The sequence below is a fragment of the Myotis brandtii genome, unplaced genomic scaffold (genome assembly GCF_000412655.1).
Source record: "Myotis brandtii unplaced genomic scaffold, ASM41265v1 scaffold1733, whole genome shotgun sequence".
NCBI classification, from domain to species: Eukaryota; Metazoa; Chordata; class Mammalia; order Chiroptera; family Vespertilionidae; genus Myotis; species Myotis brandtii.
The window spans coordinates 500037-501320 of record NW_005356400.1 but is presented as its reverse complement, the minus strand read 5'-3'; the positions used below and the strand labels follow the sequence as shown (position 1 = coordinate 501320).

The window sequence follows — 1284 nt, the reverse complement described above, 5'->3', positions numbered from 1 at the left end:
CGTCAGCCCCGCAGCCGCCCCCTTACAGGCGCTCTGGGGAGGGTACGCGGTGCCCCCGAGGACAGGGAGCCTGGCCTCTGGGCCCAGGTCCGGGGGCCAGTGGCTTAGCCTGAGTCTCCCAGTGACAGAGCAGGGACACCACGGGCACCTGAGAAGCACTTCCTGTGGGACCTGCGAGTCCATCTAATGTTGGGGCCTGGGACAGGGGTGGGGGTGTCCGAGAGCTCTGGGGAGAACCCGTCCGCCATTACCTACAGAGGGCCGCCTGTCCTCCTCCCTCCCGGCCTCCCTCCAGGCCTCCCTCCCTCCCAGCCTCCCTCCCTCCCGGCCTCCCTCCAGGCCTCTCTCCCTCCCAGCCTCCCTCCCGGCCTCCCTCCCTCCCGGCCTCCCGGGTAAAGCCGGGGCTGCCTGTCTTGCGCAGACAAGCTGAACCCGGCCTCCCTCCAGGCCTCCCTCCCTCCCGGCCTCCCGGGTAAAGCCTGGGCTGCCTGTCTTGCGCAGACAAGCTGAATGTGGAGGCTGCCGACTGGCGGGTGAGGGGCGAGGAGGACTACGCGTGGCTGGGCTACTCGCTCCACGCCGTCCCCCTGGACAACAGGACGCTGCTGCTGGCGGGGAGCCCCACCTGGAAGAACAGCAGCGGGTGAGCGGGCGCTGCTGGGCCCCTGTCCCCTCGTCGGCTCGGGAGACAGCTGGGGAGACGCGGAGGCTGGGCGAGGCCGCAGGTTCTCAGTAGCGATGAGAAGTGGTGCTCGGGGCCAGGGCTGCCCCTGCGAAGGGCCGCGGCCTCCAGGCTCCGCGGGACTTGTCCTCTCGGCTCTGAGTGTCGCGTGGCGGGGGTGATGTCTCCAGGCCCCCCCCCAGTTGTCCTGCTGTCCTTCCCTCCCACAGACGCCAGTCACGTGGCGTTAGGCCCGCCCACCCTGACCCCCTCATTTATTTGTTTTGCTCATCCTCACCCGAGGACATTTCCCCACTGATTTTTAGAGAGAGTGGAAGGGAGGGGGAGAGACAGCGACGTAGAGACACATCCATGTGCCTCCTGCACGCCCCGACCAGGGCTGGGGCTGGAGCCGGCACCTACGGCCTCGTTTTAACTGAATCTTCTCCTTAAAGACTCCGCCTCCAAATCCCGTCACAGTCTGAGGAGCGGGGGCCAGGGCTTCACCTACAGATTTGGGGGGCAGGTCAGCCCGTACTGGCGGGCACCCCCGTCCTTGCTGTCAGCCGGGCAGAGGGTGGGCCTGGTATCGGAGGGTCCCAACACCGGGCCTCCCTCCCCGA

The 1284-nt window shown here is 67.9% G+C and overlaps 1 protein-coding gene across 1 annotated transcript in view; it reads left to right on the top strand.

Moving 5' to 3' along the window:
• The window catches only part of GPLD1 (glycosylphosphatidylinositol specific phospholipase D1), a 30779-nt gene that overhangs the window by 25675 nt on the left and 3820 nt on the right, over positions 1-1284 (top strand). Inside the window, 2 exon segments of the mRNA XM_014537141.1 lie at positions 7-87; positions 476-643. Coding sequence (XP_014392627.1) covers positions 7-87; positions 476-643 — 249 coding nt within the window.